Source organism: Ursus americanus, chromosome 18 (genome assembly GCF_024610735.1).
Source record: "Ursus americanus isolate L20-20 chromosome 18, mUrsAme1.1.p, whole genome shotgun sequence".
Classification (NCBI taxonomy): Eukaryota; Metazoa; Chordata; class Mammalia; order Carnivora; family Ursidae; genus Ursus; species Ursus americanus.
Genome location: NC_142144.1, coordinates 31,983,531 through 32,002,038, shown reverse-complemented (window position 1 = coordinate 32,002,038; position 18,508 = coordinate 31,983,531). Strand labels below are relative to the sequence as shown.

Sequence of the window (18,508 nt, the reverse complement as noted above, 5' to 3'; positions counted from 1 at the left end):
ACACTGGGGGCCCAGATGTCTCGCAGGGTGCTCTGGGCACCTGCCCCCTGCACCAAACCAGGAGCTCCGAGCGCCGCTTCACCCATGAACTGCGCACGGGAAAAACTCCACCCACTGGCCTGGGAAAGGGGCAAGGGATCTTTGTATTTTACTTTTTTAAAGATTTTATTTATTCATTTGAGAGAGGGGTGAGGGAGAGCACAAGCAGGGGGAGTGGCAGAGGGAGAGGGAGAAGCAAACTCCCTACACGGGGCTCGATCCCAGGACCCTGGGATCCTGACCTGAGCCAAAGGCAGACACTTAACTGACTGAGCCACCCAGGCGCCCCAGAGGCAAGGAATCTTGTCATCCATCAAGGGTCATGGGCAAAAAGAGAGTCACCAGCAAAACAAATAAGCCCCAAAACAGGACTGTATTGAGAAGAATTCAAGTCCGAGTTCACGGACCCTCAAAACTGAAAAATTCAGGGGCATGCTCGCTCTCTCTCAAATAAATAAAATCTTAAAAAAACAAAAACTGAAAAATTCACATAAAAACAGGTCTGGAACTACTGAAATGGACAGAGCACCCTGCAGGAGCTCCAGCCACAGGCCTCTGAAGCTGTGCTCGCACAACCCAGGGCGTACAGGATGCCAGGAAAACACCTGCTGAAGGCAGGAGGATGACACGAACGACAGAGCGCACGAGGAAGCGAACCACCACGCCTCACTCCACAGTGGGGACGTTTGTACATTACAACTGTAGAGAGATGCTATTAGCATGGTACAGAGAAAGGTCTCTATATCAGAGTTGTGTCGAATTGTACAGAGAATATGTCTCAAACTATATAAAAGCATATAATGTACAGAAAAAAAACCCTCAAAATGTGAATAGTGGTTTGCTTGAAGTATGGATGAATTTTTTTTAAATTCCAGCAAAATTAATGTACAGCGTTATATAGTCCCAGGTGTACGATGCCGTGCTTCCACGATCCCATACATCACTCAGGGCTCATCACAGTAAGCGTGCTCTGAATCCCCACCACCTATCGCACCCATCCCCCCACCACCTCCCCTCTGGCAGCCACCAGTCTGTGGCCTATAGCTAGGAGTCTGTTTTTTGGTTTGTCTCTTTTTTGTTTTGTTTCTTAAATTCCATATATGAGTGAAATCATATAGTATTTGTTTTTCTTAGATTGACATTTTTGGTTAGCATTATACCCTCTAGATCCATCCATGTCATTGCAAATGGCAAGATTTCATTGTTTTGCTTTTTTTTTTTAAAGATTTTATTTATTTATTTGACAGAGAGAGAGACAGCCAGCGAGAGAGGGAACACAAGCAGGGGGAGTGGGAGAAGAAGAAGCAGGCTCCCAGCGGAAGAGCCCGATGTGGGGCTCGATCCCAGATCGCTGGGATCACGCCCTGAGCCAAAGGCAGACGCCTAACCGCTGTGCCACCCAGGCGCCCCAAGATTTCATTGTTTTTTTATGACTGAAAAATATTCCTTCTCTCTCTCTCTCCCTCTCTCTCTCTCTATATATATATATATACACACACACTACATCTTCTTTATCTATTCATCAGCTGATGGATGCTTGGATTGCTTCCATATCTTATTATTGTAAATAATGCTATAATAAACAGAGGGGGCGCCTGGGTGGTTCAGTAGTTAAGCGTCTGCCTTCGGCTCAGGGCGTGATCCTGGCGTTCTGGGATCGAGCCCCACATCAGGCTCCTCCGCTGGGAGCCTGCTTCTTCCTCTCCCACTCCCACTGCTTGTGTTCCCTCTTTCGCTGGCTGTCTCTCTCTGTCAAATAAATAAATAAAATCTTAAAAAAAAAAAAGTAATAAACACAGAGGTGCACATATCTTTTTGAATTAGTGTTTTCATTTTCTTTGGGTAAACACCCATAGTGGAATTACTGGATCATATGGTAGTTCTATTTCTAATTTTTTGAGGAACCTCCATACTGTCTCCCACACTGGCTGCACCAGTCTGCATTCCCACCAACAGTGCACAGGGCTCCTTTTCCTCCAGATCCTCTCCAACACTTACTGTTTCTTGTATTTTTTTATTTTAGCCATTCTGACAGGTGTGAGATGGTATCTCATTGTGGGTTTTCTTTTTTTTTTTTTAAAGCAGGCTCCACAGTCAGCGTGGGGCTCGAACTCACGACCCTGAGATCAAGAGTCGGATGCTCTACTGACTGAGCCAGCCAGGCGCCCCCCATTGTGGTTTTGATTTGCATTTTCCTGACGAGTAGCGATGTTGAGCATCTTTTCATGCGTCTGTTGGCCATGTGGATGTCTTCTTTGGAGAAATGCCTGTTTCTGTCTTCTGCCCACTTTTTTTTTTTTTTAAGACTTATTTATTTATTTGGGAGAGAGAGAGCACGCATGCATACACGACTGTGGAGAGGGATGGGCGAGAAGATCTTCAAGCAGACTCCCTGCTGAGTGCAGAGCCTGACGCAGGGCTTGATCTCATGACCTTGAGATCATGACCTGGGTGGAAACCAAGAGTCGGACGCGTAACCAACTGTGCTACCCAGGCGCCCCTGTCTTCTGCCTACTTTTAATTGGATTTTTTGTTTTTTGGGGGGGTTGAGTTGTGTGAGTTCTTTATGCATTTGTAAGGAACCACAGAAGACCACAAAGAGCCAAAGTAATTTTGGGAAAGGAACAGAACTGAAGGCATCACAGTCCCGGATTTCCAGATAAACTATGAACCTGCAGCGACGAAAACAGCACGGTACTGACACAGAGACAGACACAGAGATCGGTGGAAAGGAATAGAGACCCCAGAAATAAAGCCACAACTATATGGTTAATTAATCTAGAACAAAGGGGGCAAGAATATACAATGGGGGGAGAACAGTCTCTTCGATAAATGGTGTAGGACAGCTGTGTGACAAAGAAGGAAACTGGACCACTTTGTTACATCATATGCAAAAATAAATTCAAAATGGGTTAAAGACCTAAATGTTAAAGACCTGAAACCATAAAAATCCTAGACGAGAGCACAAGCAGTAATTTCTCTGACATCGGCTGTAGCAACATCTTTCTAGATATGCCTCGTAAGGTGAGGGAAACAAAAGCAAAAATAATCTGTTGGGACTACATCAAAATAAAAAGCTTTTGCACAGCAAAGGAAACCATCAACAAAAGCAAAAGGCAACTTCCTGAATGGGAGGAGATATTTGCAAATGCTATAACCGGTAAGGGGCTCAGTATGGCTGAATTTTTAAATCTCTGTTTCTTGACCAGGAATGGAAACATAAATGCCCCCAGGAGCCAGACAGGTAACACAGTGAAGGAGGTAATCAGGTGGGGGCTGGGAGACCTGGAGACAGGTACCCCTCTCGTGGGGGTGTCTGCTGCTCAGCTCCAATGGCTCCCACGTGGGAGTGGACGCCTGGCACGGTCACATCTTCCTAATTGCCTCTATCTGAATTTTTATACAGATCAAACAACCAACCAGTCGGTCCCAGCTTTAAAATGCTGACCACTAATCTCGTTCTTCTTAGTACCTTCTGAGAGTCACGGAGCTGTAAGTCTAATAAATCGTATGCGGGATTTGCATGCTGAAAACTTCAAAATGCTGATGGAAGAAAACAAAAATCTAAATAAATGAAGAGATATGCGTTCGTGGATGGGAAGATAACATGGTAAAGATGTCAGTTCTCTCCAATTTGATATACGTGCTGGATACAATCCTACCCAAATCCCACAATAGTACAGTATAGACAAGATCCTTCTAAAATTTAAATGGAAAGGCAAAGGAACTAGAACAGCTAAAAGGGTTTTGAGAAAGAATACAGCGGGAGATATCAGTTATTTCAGGACTTATTCTCGCCTGTAACAAGACCATGTGATAATGGTAGAGGGACAGACTCACAGATCAATGAAACAGAATACGGAACCCAGAAACAGCCCCACCCACGTACGGCCAACTGATTTTCAACAAAAGCAATTCAATGGAGAAAACAGTTTTTCACAAATGGTGTTGGAGCAGCTGGATATCCATAAGAAAAAAAAAAAAAGAACTTGAGCCAAATATCACACCTTCTACAAAAAAGTAACTCGAAAGAATCATGGACTTCAATGTAAAATGTGAAATTATGAAACTTTTAGGAAAAAAAAAAACAAAGGAGGAGATCTTCAGGATCTAGGGCTAGGCAAGCACCTCCCGGTCATGACGCCGCGGGCACAATCCATAAATGAAAAAAATGGGTAAACTGGACTTCTTCGGAATTAAAAACTTTCACTCTGCAAAAGCCCCTGTGAAGACAGTGAAATGTCAAGCCCCAGACTGGCAGAAAATATTCGTAAGCCACGTACCTGACAAAGGAGTCCTATCTAGCATGTACAGACAGCTCTCCAAACTCAGCAGTAAAGAACCAGACAGACCAATCCGGAAGCAGTAAAAAAGCATGAGGAGACCTCTCACCCAAGAGGACGGACAGGCGGCCAAGAAGCACACGGACAGGTGGTCGACATCACTAGCCGCCGGGAAACGCAAATGCAGACCACGCCGCCGCAGCCCTGCACACCTACGACAACGGCTAAAATCCGAGCGTGTGCAAACACTGCATGTGCGCGAGGGACAGGGGAAACTGGACCTCAGACGTTGAGGGTGCGAACGTCAAATGACACAGTCACGCTGCAAAACGGTTTGGCGGTTTCTTAAAAAGCTAAACATACAAGCCCCATCGGACCCAGGACCAGCACTCAGCATTTATCCCAGAGAAATGAAAACTACGTCCTGACAAAGACCTGTACACAATTGCTCGAGGCAGCTTTATTTGTGATAGCCTCAAACTGGAAATGACTTAAATGTCCTAACACAGATGAAAGGTTCAAGCTAAAAAAAAAAAAAGCAGCGGCACACGCTACTCCTGGGTGGCTGGGATACTCTTCAGCAATACAAAGGAATGAACTTAGCAGCTCTGTCCACAATAGCCAGATTGTGGGAGGAGCCGAGATGCCCTTCAACAGATGACTGGATTAAGAAGCTGTGGTCCATATATACAATGGAATATTACTCAGAAAGAACGAGTTCTCAACATTTGCAGCAACATGGACGGGACTGGAGGAGATAATGCTAAGTGAAATAAGTCAAGCAGAGAAAGACAATTATCATATGATTTCTCTCATTTATGGAACGTAAGAAGTAGGAAGATCGGTAGGAGAAGAAAGAGAAGAAGGAAGGGGGGGTAAAAAGAGGGGGGAATGAACCATGAGACACTGTGGACTCTGGGAAACAAACTGAGGGCTTCAGAGGGGAGGGGGGAGGGGGATCGGGGTAGGCCGGTGATGGGTAGTAAGGAGGGCACGTATTGCATGGTGCACTGGGTGTTATCCGCAAGTAATGAATCGTGAAACTTTACATCAAAAACTAGGGATGTACTGTATGGTAACTAACATAACATAATATAAAATTTTTATTAAAAAAAAAAACAAAAAAACCCCCCACAAAGGAATGAACTACTGATATACAAAACAACCTGGATGGATCTCGAGGGCATGATGCTGAGTGAAAAAATCTCAAAGGTCATACACCATATGATTCCATTTTTATGACATTCTTAAATGCCATAATTATAGAGATAGAGAACGAACTAGTGATTGCCCGGGGTTAGGGGTTGTTGTGGGGGGTAGGTGGGGGGTGACTATAAAAGTGTTGCCCGAGGGCGATCTTGGTGGGGATGGAACTGGTCTCTGTTTGGGCTGCTATGACCCGAATCTACCAGTATGACGAACTGACACAGAACCACACACACACACACACACACACACACACACACACGCACACACACACACGCTGTCAGTCCTGGTTCTGACACTGCAGGGGAGCTCAGCAGGACCTCACCCTCGGGGCAAGCTAGGGGAACCTTTGCAATACCCTGTGAATCTGTAATTATTTCAAAATAAAAGTTAAAAAGTTGGGGAGAAGGTTAAAAGGAAGAAAATCCCATTCCTTAGATGAAGCTGAAACGTACCCCCTTAGAGTCTGCACACGGGTCCTAGTTCTTTCCTTGGGGGCCCCCAAACCATATCTGCTCAGAGATCGGCAGTGACTCTGTGTCCCGATTCTGTTCTTCTGGCTGAGTGGCCCCAAGCACCTCCCCCATCCCTTCCCGAATCTTTTCAAATCCACAAGAAATGCTCTTGAAGACAGGAGGGACACTGAACAATGCAGCTGGGGCCACAGGTGTAAAGCACGACTGTCCCGGCACGCGGGGGCACGCGGTCACAGACAATGCTTGTTGGGCCCACAGGGGGCCAAGTCTGTGGCCTGGGCTGGCCTGGGCCTTGGCCTCTCCACTCTTCTGGGGCCTGGCCTCAGGACGCCCTGGGAGCCAGCTACTCCCACGGTCAGAGCCCGTCTCTCCGCTCGGACTTGTGGGGGTCAGTCCTCAGGGGAGAGGTGCTGGGAGGGCATTCCACCTCAGCCCTCATTTCGAGAAGGGGGCAGCCGAGGCTGAGAGGGGAAGGGACCGGCTCAGTTCACACTAAAGGACCAAAAGACCTAGAACAACTTTTTTAGAGTCAAATGGCAGCTCACGACGACGTCAGCCCCCACTTCCCACTTGAAACCCACAGAAGAATCCATTTAAATAAACAATGCCGTGAAAGGAGAAGCCTGAGCAAAGTACTTACTTATGGAATATATTTATACCCTACTTTCTTTCTTTCAACAAGGCAGTGACCCCCAAAGAGCTATCTGCACGCTCTTCACGCTGCGTTTGCTTTGTTTAAGGTGACTTGGGGGGCAGGGGATGGACGATCGTCCCTCTAAGAGAATGGCCTTGGTGGCGGCGGCAGGAAAGGCTGTCCCTCCATTCTGTGAGGCGCTGTGGGGCAGGGCCAGGGAGCTGGGCAGGGGCAGAGCCACACAAAGCGGACAAAACGCCTGGTTTTGTGTTCTTTCTCTTCGCAAGAGCCCCCTAAATTCTGGAAGTGCCAAGCCCCACCAAACGCGATCTGCCCCGTAAGAGGTGTGTATTTTCCCTCGGCTCCACACTGAGGAGAGCCCTGTGTCCGAGGGGCGGTGCGGACGTGTCAACTAGAATAAGGAAGAAATGTCCACTTGCCTTGAGCTTCTCCGCAGCGTCTTCTATTTGGGTTATGTTGCCAGCTTGCTGCTGCTTCTTGGCTTCCAACTGCCTCAAACATTCTTGGGTGTGTTTCTGTGTGTGAAGGAGTTAGGAAAAATTAATACTTAACACTGTGACTCTTGAGATAACAAGCCACCCCGGCGGTCATCTCCCACCCCCGCATTCCGCTTCAGTCGAGGTATCCGAGACTCACAAGGTGAGACGACTGGGCCCAGAGTCACGGAGCAAACTGGAGGATGAGCTGGAACTCGGGTTCCTCTGATCCTCACAGGCCCTCGTCAGATAGTCTTCAAACCTTGATGCCCCCCTCCCTTTTTTCTAGAACAATCCTACTTGTGACCTGATTTTCTCAAATAGGACCTCACATCAAACAGCTTGGGGAAGGAAGAGCATCCACTCATAGAGTCAGTATTAACTGAGCACCTACTAGGTGCCAGGCCCTGTCATAGGGGCTCCCCCCATGGAACGTACATTCCAGGGAGCCTGTGGCCCTTTGGCCTGGACTGGATTCACAGGACCTGCATGTGTGAGGTCTGTGGGGGTTCATGCTCCCATCTCTCTCCCACCTGAAATGGCTCCCTTCCATATCTCTGTGTTCTGTGACTGCCATTTTTCCACAGGTGTGCTCTGTGACCCTCTTCCCCACAAGTCTGACCACTCCTCTGTCTGGACCTTCTCATGGCTGGCCTTACTCTCAGCTGCTGGGCCCAGGTCTGGCTGCCCAGCCAACTGAAAGCTTCCTGAGGGCGAGCCCGCTCCATTCCTGGCTCCCACACCAGGACCAAAGGAGTGACCTGGAAGCATTTGCTGAATCGAACACAGTGACCCAGGGCTGCCAGCTTCAAGTGGAGAGCTGGGGCCACCCCGCGAGCTGTGATGAGTACTGGCCCAAGTCACACGAGACTTCCTGGGTCTGAGTCCTGGCTCCTCTTTCAGGGGAACTGAGCGAGTGCCCTCACCTCTCTAAACCTGTTTCCTCAGCTATAAACATGGAGCAAAGCCCAGAGCGTCGCTACAGAGAATGAGAAGTACACAGAGCGCTTGGCAGGCACTAAGTACTCCACAGACAGACTTCTTACTGTCGCTGTAACGTCCAACAAGCATTTGCTGCCGTGTGCAGTTGTATTCTAGGTGGCGGGTGAGGGTGGGGGCACAATGGTAACCCAAGTATAAGCCACAGCCTCAAAATCCAGGAGCACATCCTTACCCCACTGTGACTTCTCAGCCTTCAAGTCTAGCTGCTGTCCATCACCCAAAGACAGCCCAGCCTTCTGGTGCTTGGGCCTTGCAGTCCCAGGATGCTTCTCCTGTCAATGCTACCTGGTAAAATCCTACTCAGCCTTCAAAGACAGTTCCAATGGCACTCCTCCAGGAAGTCTTCCTGGGCTCCCTGTTCCTACTTCACATTGTCTTCTCTCCGGCTTCGCAATGACAATACTTATCACATTGTATTGTCACCATTTGTTCTCACCCCACCAGCCAGAGAACTTTTCCAGATGAGGGAAGAATTGATCTATTCCTTAGCTCATGGCACAAGGTATGTGCTGAAGGGATGTTTGATGAGTGGATGGAAGGACAATGGATAAACAGGTGATCGAGCAGGTAGGTGTGTGAACACAAAATGAGGAGGAGGTAGGTAGGTAGGTGGGTGGACCTGCCTATGAGACATCTAAGCCCTATCTCTGGAAAGCAGCCATGTTAACTCTGGAAACAGCTTCTGAGGAGCTAATTATTATTACAACCATTATATTGATAAGAAAAGGAAGACCTTGGAGGCGGAGGCAGGGCTTAAACCCGGGACTCCACCAACTGGACCAGCTCCCACAGGGCCCATTTTCACCTTGAAGCTCCAAGGTTGTCACAATGTGAAGAGAAAGGTCATTAATCACAGAAGACTTCTTGGAGGAGGAAGTGGTAGAATCTACATCTGTCAGAGACAGGAGGGCCTGCCTATCCCAGGGAGGCAGATGGATTTGACCAGAACCACAGAACAAGCTGTCCCCAAGGCCAGAACAAGAGTGGAGAGCCCCTGATCACTATTGGGATTATGCACAAGTGAGGGCTCCAAGGTGAGCAATTGCCAGAGGGGCCAATCTAGCTGTGGAGTCCTGGCGTCAAAGCCAACCTCAGCTTCCAGAACCTTCCTTTTCTTATCAATAAAACGGCTGTCACAGCTCCCCACCAAGCTGTTAACTGCGCGGAAAGGGAACTGGCGTGGAGGGGAAGGGTGGAGGGGAAGGGCGGAGTGGGTGGCTGGAGGCGCCTAGGGCAGTCAATCAAGCACTCCCCAGCCCCTGACTGTGAACTCCCGGAGCGAAAACCAGAGATGTCTGTGTGGCTTTTCGCCTGCGTTAAAGGGCAGACCTTCTTCCAACCCTAGGGCAGTGTGGTGAGCCCGCTGTGGTGGACGAGGTCAAGGACATCCGCGTATCAGCCGCGGCGCCCAAGTTCTCCCAAACCCACCTCCTCTGAAGCTCCAGGCCGCACCAGGAACTGGCCGCTAACCCGGCACGCCCCACCCCGCCGGTTAGGCCCCCCGCGCGCCGCCCGCGTCCCCACCTGCACGTGCACCGCCTCTTCCAGCGCCAGGCCGACCGGGTGGCCGCGGTGCGCACCCAGCACCGGGCAGAGCGCGCACACGCAGCGGCGGCAGCGGCGACAGAAGAGCTCGGCCACGCGGTCGCCATGCTCGGGGCAGCGCCAGCCGCTCGCGTCCTCGCGCTCCGCAGGGCCCGGCCCCCCAGGTGTGCCGCTCTGCACCCCTGCGCCCGCCATTCAACCCTCGGGTCCGGGCGGCCGCGGTGCGGGGGAGGGGCTCCCGCCGAGAAGTGAAAGCTGGGCCGTGGGGCGGGGCGGCCCCCAGGCCGGCCCAGCTCCCGCAGGAAGGAGCCGCGGTCTAGACGCCATGCGGTTCGGCGGCGTGCGGCCCCGCCCTACCTGCCCCTGCAGCGGCCGCGGCGCGGAGGGCTCCGGCCGGCCCAGCGGCGCGCACGAGGCCGCAGCTGAAATGGGTTTCGCTGCAGACGGGCTGACTTAGAGGAGAAGGCCTTCCGCGCTCAGAGTTGCTCGGAAAACTGCAGCCCCGGGGATGGGGCCGGGGTTGGCCGTGGCCTCCCGCCTTGATGTGCGTTCCCTACACCTTTCCCGTTCCCATGATTCTCTCTGTCCTCTCCCCAGGAGAAATCACTGTTCCCACGATTGTCAGAATCGCTGGAAACTCCAATGGCCCCAGGCTGTCTCCCTGTCCACCAAATGTAAATTATACAGCCGACAGGAAAAACACTATGGCGTTTCCTCAAAAAAATGAAAAATGGAACTATCCCATGATCAGCAATCTCGGTTCTGGGTATATGGAGGAAGATTATGAAGTCAGCATCTGGAAGAGAGAATCTTCACTCGTGGGTGCATTGCAGCATTATTCACAATAGCCAAGACGTGGAAACAACCAGTGTCCCTCCATGAATGAACGGACAGGAAGATGTGCTGTGTGTGTATACAATGAAATGTTATTCAGACCTAAAAAAAAGGAAGTCCTGCCGTTTGCCACATGGATGAGCTTGGAAGACTTTGTGCTTCGTGAAATAAGCCAGGCAGAGAAAAACAAATACTGTTTAGTTTCACTTATATGTGGAATCCAAAAAAACAAAAAACAGTTGAACTCCTGCAACAGAGTGGAATGGTGGTTGCGGGGGGCGGGGGGAGGGGTTGGGGGGGAAAGGGTACAAACTTTAGTTGTAAGATGCCTAAGTTCTGGGGATCTAAGGTACAGCCTGGTGACTACAGTTCATAATACTGTACCGTATACTTGAAATTTGCTGCGTGTAGGTCTCAAGTGTTCTCACCACACACTATGTGAGATAACAGATGGGTTAATTAACTTGATGGTGGTAGTCATTTCACAAGGTATACATATATTAAATCATCACATTGTACATCTTTAAAAATCACATACAGTCTAAATATATACAACTTTTGTCAATCGTATCAATAAAGTTGGAAAAAAAATTCTCAGTTCCTATGCTTGGCTCTTAATACCTTCCATCCCTGCCCTGTCTATGCTGTACCTTTTGCTTCTTTCCAGAGCAGGGAATAGGCAGTTTTCTCTGCTTGGAACCTCTTTTCCCCAAATACCCTTTGCCCTGCTTACTTCTATTTATCCTTCAGTTGTCTGCCTAATTATCACCTCCTCCAGGAAGCCTTCCTTGCTTCTCCCCCAGAGCAGCCCACACTTCCCCTATCCTGGCCCTTCTCTTCCTTCCAACCATGACTAAAAACTTCAGAGGGCAGGGACCAAGTCTGTTTTATCTATTTCCCAGCCTGGCCTGTGGCCCAAACAGGTAGATACTTAATTGGTATTTGTGGAACAAATCAAGAAAAGGAAAGCTCCAGGTATTAAAATGTCTAGGCAGATGTTTATTATTTTGTTACATTCTTTCCATTGCACGATTTTACATCTATTTATTTTCACTTTTATTTCTTAATTTTTTTTTTTTTTTACAAAGGTAAAAGGAAGCTCAGAAACAACATTAAACAATCAAACTATTTCAGGCACGGTTTCATGTTAAAAGCATAGATCTATTTTTGATTTCCTTCTTCCCTCTATGATACAATCTTAAATTTAGTTCCAGGAAGAACATTTATTGTAGAGCTAAGGTGGATATGCCCCAGTGCTCATCTCCCAGTGCTGTCTTCATTCTCAGAAAGCTCCTGAGTCAACAGTCAGGGGCTCCCGGAGTACGGAGTAGAGATGAGTGCACATTCTGCTTGCCCTGAGCGTGCGGGCCTGGCCCTGCAGATGCTGGGCAACTTCTACTTCATCAGCCAAGAACATAAACAAAAATGCAATTTTAAAAAATGGCTTAAAAAAATATTTGATAAAAATTACCTATCCCTCTCCCTTGCTGTGAAATAATTTAAATAATTTATTCTAGTTTAAAAAAAAAAAGCAAACCCCAAAACAAGTTTGTTCACGGATGCCTTCACATTGTTTTAAAGCATGAGGTCTGGGTCCCTTAGGGGTAGGGAGAGCTCGAGAAGGTTCTGTGCAGAGAAGGCATTCGGGATGCTCCCCAGACTCAGCCCCACCTCCAGCTGTTTGCAGCCAGTGCCTGTGGGCGTGATACTTCTTCATTCTCTGAGAATGACATGGGGGATAGTGTCATTATTCTGACCAGGAGGATGATGCCTGCCTGGCCCATGTTAGAATTAGAGCTGGATGTGCCAGGGAGCGGAGGGGGAAGGGCTTTGTAAACTGTGAAGAGCTGGCCACAAATGAGGTGGGAGAGGTATCCCCATCCAGGGGAGCTCCGTTCCCTCACAACGCCTGGGATTTGGCCTTTGGTGAGCCCCAGTGACCAAGTCAACAAGAGAGGGAATGTGGGCGTCTGGTGTGTGTAGGCAGACATGGCTAGGGGAGGGGGCACTCTGGGGCCCAGAGCCCTCATCAAGTTGTAGCCAAGGTCCCCGAGAGACATGGGATGGCGCTTCCAACCTGGACTTAGAGGATGGGGTTGGAGTCCCAGAGCCTGTCAGATGCCCACTGTCCTCGCCTCCACTCCAGAGGTACAGAGGGGCCAGCCCAGTGGCTCCCCATCCTCACCGTACTACAGAGAGACCTGGGGACATAACAACGTACACAAACCCAGGCCCCACTCTGGAGACTCAGCTTCAACTGGCCTGGGGTTGGGAGTGGGCATCTGTATTTCTCGAACCCTCCTAAGAGAACTCTCATGTACAGCCTGGGTTGAAACCTACCAGGCTAGGTGGCCTCCCCCATTCCCATCTTAGCTCCAGGACTGCCCTGTGCAATGGGCAAAACCCCATCGCCTGCACCTCCTCGATAAGGAGGGGGCGTATTTAATTTCCCACATTCCCCATCACTAGCTAGGCTGCTGTACTGACCATGAGAAAGAACGTTAGCGAATGCGCTCAGAACACAGATTCACAAAGGAGGGACACGTAAAAACTCTCAGGCTAGAAGGGAACTTCAGGGCCATCTGGCCCTCCTCCCTTGCCTAGGGCAGTCATCCCTCTCCGAAGCAGGTGGCCATGGGGCTCTGCTGGCACCCTGCAGTGCTGGGGCTCCCTACCTCCTGGACTGAAATCTGCCCATATCCTCCTGGAGTGGGCAGGCTCTGTGGCCCGAGGGCTTTGGGGGTGGCAGTCAGTGGTCATGGGGACCACTCTGATGTCTGGTCCCCCACATAAGGGATAACGTCTGTCCACATTTGACTGATTCCGGTTGAAGAGAGGATGGTGTGGGCCTCCTATCCGTGTTCTAGCATTGGGCCAAAGCTTGACTTATTTCCCTGCAGTTAAACTTCCTCTGCCCGTTCACCAATGTCTTGTGACTTCCCACAGCAGACCCAGATCGTCACCCTATCGGTAGTTTTCCTCAGGTCAAGGCCAAGGTTTCTTGTCTCAGATGGCAGATCCGTAGAGGGCAGCACATCCCAGGGTCCCCAGGTTCAGACGGAGAAACTGAGACCAGAGAGGGAAGGACTTGTAAGAGGTCACTGCCAAGGTCAGAATAAACAGATTCCTGCCATGTGGGCTGACAGCTGCATCAGATCAGAAACAGCAGAAAGACAGATCCAGCAGACCAGAGGCTTGACCCAGCCCTGCCACGAACCCTCTGCGGACCTTGATCCCTTGTCTCTCTCTGGGCCTCAGTTTCCCCACCTGTAAAATGAGGAAGTTGGGCCAGATCACTGTTTTTCAAACTTCTAAATGTTTTTTCATAGAAGTCAATGGATAAATCAGAAAGAAGGGGAGCTATCTGGTCGAAGGGGGTGGGGGGGCATGGCCCTCCTGCTTAGGCTTCCTCCCATTCTGTGGACCACAGTTTGAAAATCACAGGCAGGTTCCCCTCTTAGGTCCTTCCAGCTCTAACTTTAGACAGTGTTCTTTCCCTTGAGAAGTTATAGGTCATCGTGGACCCTTAAACACAGAATTAAACAGAAGGCAAGTTATCATCTAAAAAGAGTCAACTCAGACACCGTTGTTTTGAGAAGGCAAATAGAAAAACGGCACCGCATCCCTCCCACTAGAATCTTTCAGCAACCGAGAGTTTCGTTTTCTGGTAAAAAATATAGAAATAGTGGTTGTTCTTGGGGGACTTGTGGTTGGGTTCTGGACCTCCCCATGGAGCCAAGTGGTGTCCCTGAGGGCGGGGAGGGCAGAGATCTCTGCTCAGAACCTCTCTGATCTCATCCGCGAGTTTTTGACCTCCAATTCCAACTGTTTGGCCTGCACCTCACGCTGGGTCAACAGCTCCCGGAGCCTTCGGATCTCCTCCTGTTGCCGATAGAACATCTGCAGCAGCTGGGAAAGCACAGAACAGAGGGAGAGATCACTCGATGTCCCAGGATGTAGGGGCCGGACACCAGCAGAAACACTGCCCGCCTTTTCACTCAGAAAGGTGGAGGCGATGAACACGGCTAAGCCCCGAGGAAGTGGCCATCGCACAGACCTTTATAAAACCTTTCCTTCACCCGATAAATGAAATTTTAAACGACTTGATGTTTCAGACATTTTTTGCCTCCTTAGATCCCTGGTGGAAGAGAGGAAAGGATGCTTGGCCCTGAAGTCTGGAGACTGGAGTTTTCACCACTAAACTGGCTAAACTGTGTGACCTCAGGCAAGTTACCTACCCTCTCTGAGTTTCAATTTCCTCCTCTAGAAACTGGGGGTCAGAAAACGAACCCGGGCCTTCGCATCACTGCTGCGCTGTAGAGAACCCTAGCAGAGGCTCGGCGCGCCCCCTAAGATCTTCGCTAAGCCACTGCGTGCTCGCCACTCCTCCACGAGGGTGGGAGTGCTCGCACCCCCCTGCGCCACTGTGGAAACTGAAGCTAAGAGATTCAGCCACTGGCTCGGAGGTCCTCCCGTCGGTACTCAGCAGAGGCCGGATCAGAATTCCTCTGTGAGACGCCAGCGCCTGTGTTTTCAGCCACTACACACGGACTCCCAGGGATGGGGAGAGAACTCGGGTGATACACCGCGGGGCTACCCCAGGACCTGGCACGCGCTAGGCACGTCACAAATGTCGACTCTGAAACAGAAAGTCCTAGGGTCAGAACTGGAAGGGAGGGACTCGAATACCAAATCAAACCCTCCGCATCTTGCAGATGGTTTTCCGCCACCTGGACGGCAACCCGCCATCCTGGCCGACGTGCAGCGCTCACCGCCTGTCTGGTGAATGAAGTCACCAAGTGGGTCAAGCAGCCAGGACGGGCCCCACATTTTCTCCCGACCACCCCAATGCAGGCGCCACCCCCTGCATTCACACCTCGTTCTCTGTCTTTGGTGGGGGACACTCCATGTCAAAGCCGTTTGTGAGCCGACTTGTCTTCTCTTCCGGCCTGTGTTCTGCTGCTGCCTGCCTGGGCACCTTCTCCTCCAGCGGCGAGAAGGTTCTCCGGCCAACTTCTACAACCACCTTCTCTGTTTGGTTGGAGGGGGCCGTGGAGACGGAGGGCGGTCTCTCTGGGAGCAGTGGCTGGGGGCTCAGCAGCTCAGAGCAGGGCCTCAGGGACACCATGACTGGCTCTGGGAGGGAAGTGAAGGGCTGGGTGAGGACAGAGTGTTCATGAGCAGACGCTGACATGCTCACGCACAGAGCCACGCGCCGACGCACAGAGCCACGGAGCAGGCGTGGAGCTCTGGCCGCGTGCAGACAGGAACCAGCCTGCACCGGGGGAACCGGAGTGCAAACACACACTCATGTGATCATCTAAGCGAGGCCGGGTTTGCAGAAGCAGCAGGGTGCACGCCCTGGAGCTGCCCCCAAACACCGAGAATGCCTCCAGTGAAGCCTTGTCCTCGCTTTGTAGGGACAGTCCCACACGCACTGCGCTCTGCCATCTACCAGTTCATGAATCCTCCCAACAGTCCTGAGAAGCAGGGGAGGCAAGGTATCACAGTGATGGAAGAGGCAAGAGGCCCGGAGAGGAGCAGACCAAGTGCTACCCAAAGGGGAGGCAGAAGGAGAGGGAGGTCCCAGTCACAGAGGCAGCTGCCGGGGTGGGGCCGAGGAGCACACATTGCCTCCCCTGGGCTGGCCCTTAGGTGGACAGGACAGGGAGGGGGTCAGCACAGGGAAGAAGGGCCTGGGGTGGGGGTGGGCAGTGGGGGGCTGCTGCCTAGAGGGTCTCTTAGGTTGAAAAGTAATTGCAAAGGTGGGGATGGGAGGACGGGCAAGGGCACCCAGCTGAGACTATCCACTCACTCTGCACAGCCTGGAATTCCAAGAAGTTTTCCATGGAGCAAAATCCCTTGATTTGGGGACTTTCCTGAGCACTTGGGACAACCCCTCCCTTCTTGGACCCATATGTGACCATCCTAGCCACTGGGGACTGACTGTCAAGGACCATTTGTCTGGGGTTACGGGAGAACACAACTATAGGCTAAACCCCTCTCAGCTACTTGGGGCCACCGGACACTCCACTTCCCCTCACATTTCCCCGGGGCCTTTTGTCTGCCCCCCTCACCTTTATTCATCCCACGGAGCCACTCCTGGGCTGTCAGAGACGGCCGGGCTCCTGCCGTGGGCGGGTAGATATCCTCTTGGTAAGACTCCGACTGTAGGAGAAGCCAGGAAAGTGAGAACTGGGGTGGCAAAGGGGCCACCCAGATGGGAGGGCCCTTAGGGAGCTGGGGTCCAGGCTTTCCCCACCTATGAGTTGAAGAAACCAAGGCCCAGAGAGCAAAGGGACATGCCCCAGGTCAGACAGCAACTCAAGAGCAGAGATGGGGGGGACTCAGAACCCTTAGCTCCCAGCCACACTGCACTGACAATAAGAAAGGCCTTTCCCTTGAGGAGTGGCCATCAGCCTCCTTGCTGCTACCCCAGGGGCATGGGCTCCGGGCTCTAGGTCCCAGGGCCTGTCCTCTGCAGGGGGGGTTCCCGCCTCCCTCGCAGATGGCCACACCACCCTTACCCGCCGGGGTACAATCATGGATATAGGCTCAATGAGGCCTTTGGTTGTAATCAGCTTGTAGAAGCGGAAGATCTCGCAGGAGGTGACGTCGAGACCTCTCTTTGGCATGACACCTGCGGGCAGATGGCCAAGGAGGGCTCAGAGGTTCCAGCTGGGCTGCGGTCACAGGCACCCAGTGTGAGTGGCAAAGGCAGACTGCACACCTGGGCAGGAGCAGAGAGCACCCTCCTCCCACCGCCCTTCCCTCTACAGACAGTTCAGGAGCAAATGCGTACGCTGGGCTGGGCCCTGGGCTGGGGAAATGGTGGTGAAGTAATCAGACTTGGTCCTCACCTCCAAGGACCTCAGTGATTTTAGCTAGACCTTACAGGAAGCGTGCTCGGCTCAAGGCCCTCCCTCACCACCCCCTCCGCTTGTGCCCGAGCTGCTCTGAAACAGAGCTCCTGCCCCCATTTTTCTGTTGATTAGTGTTGGCACGGTGTCTTTCTCTTTCCCTTTGTGTTTAATCTAACTGTGTCTTCATGTTCAAATGGGTTTCTTATAGACAACACAGAGACATGTCTTCTTTCATTTGTGTTTTTATCCCCAAATACACGCACAAAGTAGAGGCTCTCCTAGGTCAGTATTTCTTAGGTCATGGCTCCTGTTGTAACTGCTCCACCTTGGCCTAGAACGCCTTCATTCTCTCCCCATGCTTCCCTTTTGGCTCCTCAAGTGTTGCCTCCTCTGGGAAGCCTTCCTTGACTTCCTGCTGCTTGCTCCCACAGAACTTCCTGCACACCTCCATTTGAGCTCCCAGAGTCAGTGTTAATCCACCATGTGCCCTCCCAAATGGGGGCCCCTCCAGGGCAGGGACCTCATCTGACTCGTTACTGCCTCCCCCGGCCCCGTGTGGCCTCAGTGTTCCATACTCACCCATCCCCTTCTGTGGGCTATGGGAGCGGTACTCTGTCAGGTAGCTCAGGTGAGGTTTGTCGGCGCTCACCTCGTAGTAGCGGATGTTTCCATCTCCCTGGGGAGGAGGAGGGTACAACTCAGAGCCGGTTCCCACCTGCCCCCTCCTGGCCCCCCACTGTCATGGGGCAGGAACCTGGTGTTCACAGCCACTTCACACAAGAGAACACCAGGGGACTGTCATCAGAGCAGCAGGGGGTCCTCCTTTTAACACTCAATCCCCCCAACCATGACCCAAAGCCCACCAGGTGCCTCCAGGCAGAAGCTCTGGGAGCACAGGCCTGAGTCCCACTCCCAGCTGCACATAAAGGTCAGGGTGGCAGGTCCTGAGACCATCCAGTGGGTCTTACCTCTGGGGCATTTCTGGTTGTCGCTGTCCTAGAGACTGGGGAGGGGCGGGGGAGGAAGGGCTGCCCCAGGCACTGGTGGGTGGGAGCTAGGATGTCAAGCTACAGGATATTCCTGCCCAATGAAAACCTGCTCCACCCCAGATCCCAAGGCACCCCTACTG

The 18,508-nt window shown here is 51.4% G+C and overlaps 2 protein-coding genes across 2 annotated transcripts in view; both read right to left on the bottom strand.

Moving 5' to 3' along the window:
* Positions 1 to 10,262, bottom strand: part of TRIM14 (tripartite motif containing 14) — a 32,446-nt gene extending 22,184 nt beyond the window's left edge. The window contains exons 1-2 of the mRNA XM_045780287.2: positions 9,662 to 10,262; positions 7,079 to 7,174 (exon numbers count right to left, since the gene is read on the bottom strand). Coding sequence (XP_045636243.2) covers positions 7,079 to 7,174; positions 9,662 to 9,877 — 312 coding nt within the window. The 5' untranslated portion in view covers positions 9,878 to 10,262. The remainder of the gene's footprint in view (positions 1 to 7,078; positions 7,175 to 9,661) is intronic.
* A 1,245-nt stretch (positions 10,263 to 11,507) lies between these two features.
* CORO2A (coronin 2A) overlaps positions 11,508 to 18,508 on the bottom strand; it is a 50,676-nt gene continuing 43,675 nt past the window's right edge. The window contains exons 8-12 of the mRNA XM_045780754.2: positions 17,959 to 18,055; positions 17,044 to 17,156; positions 16,594 to 16,684; positions 15,393 to 15,652; positions 11,508 to 14,425 (exon numbers count right to left, since the gene is read on the bottom strand). Of these exons, the coding sequence (XP_045636710.1) occupies positions 14,294 to 14,425; positions 15,393 to 15,652; positions 16,594 to 16,684; positions 17,044 to 17,156; positions 17,959 to 18,055 (693 nt within the window). The 3' untranslated portion in view covers positions 11,508 to 14,293. The remainder of the gene's footprint in view (positions 14,426 to 15,392; positions 15,653 to 16,593; positions 16,685 to 17,043; positions 17,157 to 17,958; positions 18,056 to 18,508) is intronic.